This window comes from Primulina eburnea, chromosome 6 (assembly GCF_022965805.1).
Source record: "Primulina eburnea isolate SZY01 chromosome 6, ASM2296580v1, whole genome shotgun sequence".
Taxonomy (NCBI): Eukaryota; Viridiplantae; Streptophyta; class Magnoliopsida; order Lamiales; family Gesneriaceae; genus Primulina; species Primulina eburnea.
In genome coordinates, this window is record NC_133106.1 from 30,760,047 (window position 1) to 30,762,327 (window position 2,281).

Sequence of the window (2,281 nt, forward strand, 5' to 3'; positions counted from 1 at the left end):
AACAATTTAGATTAACCAATATCCTTAAGTAGAGAATGAATACAAAACCGTCGCTACAAGAATTAATTGTGCATTTGTGCTTGAGCGGGCCTAGACTCGGAGCATGATAAAATGATATCAGAACTATAAGTAATATCGAAAAATAAGTTCTATGCAGAGCGAATAGTTACGTGTCAGCTAGCTACCTTTCGAATCTATGGAACACAATGCGACATCAACGAGAGTCCTTTCTAGGCTCTCAATGTTAGTGGATTAAGAGATTATGCCACGACCAGATATCCTTATCTTATTGAAAAAAATAAGCTTAATGTATATTGAGTTAACTATTTTCGTAAAACAAAAACAGAAAAGTAGTTAGAAAAGTAATAATGAGTTAACTATCAAGTTGAAATGATTATAAATATATATAAAAAAAAAATCGATTTGCTTCAGTTTGCTATCGTTGTTAGATACCATTTAATCATGAAGTACATAAAAATTAAATATGCCGTTTAACCGAATATATCATAAACCCAAAAAAAAAGTAAAAACAAATATGCTCTTCAAATAATAAGATTAAAAAAATCATAAATAAGTTAACATCTTGGAACATCATTATTAATTTTAAAAAAATATAGATATAAACTTCGTTATTTTTACTCATAACTATGTAAAATCAAATTTTAAATTTTATGGAATAGATAAATATGTATGTGTGTTCGAGTTATGAAAAACTGCGGTTAATTTAATTTTAGAAAAAACTAAAACATAAAAAGATCTTATTAAAATTACAAGTTTTGAAATTTCACTCTTTTTTCCTTTTTCTTTTTTTCTCGTTGCAATTTTTTAGCCACCTTCGAATATCAAGTGAGATTAGACCACCAGTGTCTTGTTTTCCATCGCATGAGTAGCAAACTAGAGTTAGATATCGTTCTACAACCAGGACATGTCAATATAGTTATTTTAACACAGAAACTCGTACAAAACTCGTTCAATTTTTTAAATCTTGAAACTGAAGAACTCAAATTGGAAATCTCCAGCCACTATCTAGAAGGGTAGGTGCAGCCATTGGAGAATTCTTCAATGGCTGCCACCGTCCACCGTCCACCGTTCACATGTGCAGAATATTCTCTATAAATAGAGGCTTTAGCTTGTTGTTTAAAGCATCTCATTCCCAGTTGAGGAATCCCAATCCCAAGTAGAGGAGAGCCTTGAGAGTGCTTGAGAGTTTTTTTCTTCTGTAAATTAAATCTATTAATTGAATAGATTGATTTTTCTCTCAAATTAGTTTGATCTTTGATGGTTTAATTCCCAACAGAAACTTGGTTTCGACGCTATGCATGTTTTTGAATCTGACTTATACTAATGGCACAATTATTCATCTGAACGTTTTTTCTTCTAATCAACCGTTTTCTTTTAAAAAAACGAAAGAAACGAGCAGACGAATATAGTTTTGTTTAATCGAGCATCCCAAAAGTCTTATTCCGCCATTATTATTAGAAATAAAACATGAAATTTTTTGATACAGCAGCAACTTTCTTTCATTTAAACGTCTGGTAGACATCAAACTCCTCCAATGGAAAGTCAGCACCAGCATTCATCGGTGGGCCACTGGATGGTCCTTCACCCAAGTTGGGCGTATAAAAGTCATCATTCATTGGACAGGTTAGCCCACCCTGAGGCCCAGGATCCACAGCTTGCTGGGCCAGTGCTTGGTCTTGAGCCTGGACAGCTTCGACGGCATTGGGCCAAACCAAAGGCCTGTCACGCATAAAGTTGCGCGCCAGGTCTTCCTCCCTCTGCCTCCTCAAGAAATGAGTCAGAGTTTCTGCATACTCATGGAACTTGGCCGTATCCATGGCATAAAGCAAATCCTCAGGAGTGATGGTCTTCCGATGGTCTCGGTTACATATCGCGTTGGCCTCACGAGTGATGTGGTCGATGAACTCCGACGCACATTCTTGAACGGTCTCTTTAGCGTCGTCCGCGATCTTCGCGTTTTCTGGCAGCACGCTACGCATGATTTTGGTTACGTTGGACATCGGAAGGTAGAGATTGGCGTCACGCTTGAATGACTCTTGCGGGGCATGGATGAATCTGTTGTTTGAGACGTTGCCATCATCTACAATAATCACATATGAGAAGGAAAATTATAAATATAATATTTTAGATCTCAATTTCTACTTATGTTAATTTTCAATTTTTTTAAAAAAAAATTCACCAAAAGCAACATTTCAGCTCTATTTGATCGATGCATCTAAAATATCGAGTTACAAATTATGGGAGACATGCATTACTTCAA

General features: G+C 35.6%; 1 protein-coding gene across 1 annotated transcript; it reads right to left on the reverse strand.

The window, feature by feature from the left end:
* Positions 1-1,520: 1,520 nt before the first annotated feature.
* LOC140835467 (nuclear transcription factor Y subunit B-4-like) lies at positions 1,521-2,000 on the reverse strand. The gene has a single exon (XM_073200961.1). The coding sequence runs from the start codon at positions 1,998-2,000 to the stop codon at positions 1,521-1,523; it is 480 nt and encodes a 159-aa protein (XP_073057062.1).
* Between the last annotated feature and the right edge of the window lie 281 nt (positions 2,001-2,281).

Coding starts and splice junctions, on each gene's coding strand:
- LOC140835467 (XM_073200961.1), bottom strand. CDS start 2,000: ATGCGTAGCGTGCTGCCAGAAAACGCGAAGATCGCGGACGACGCTAAA.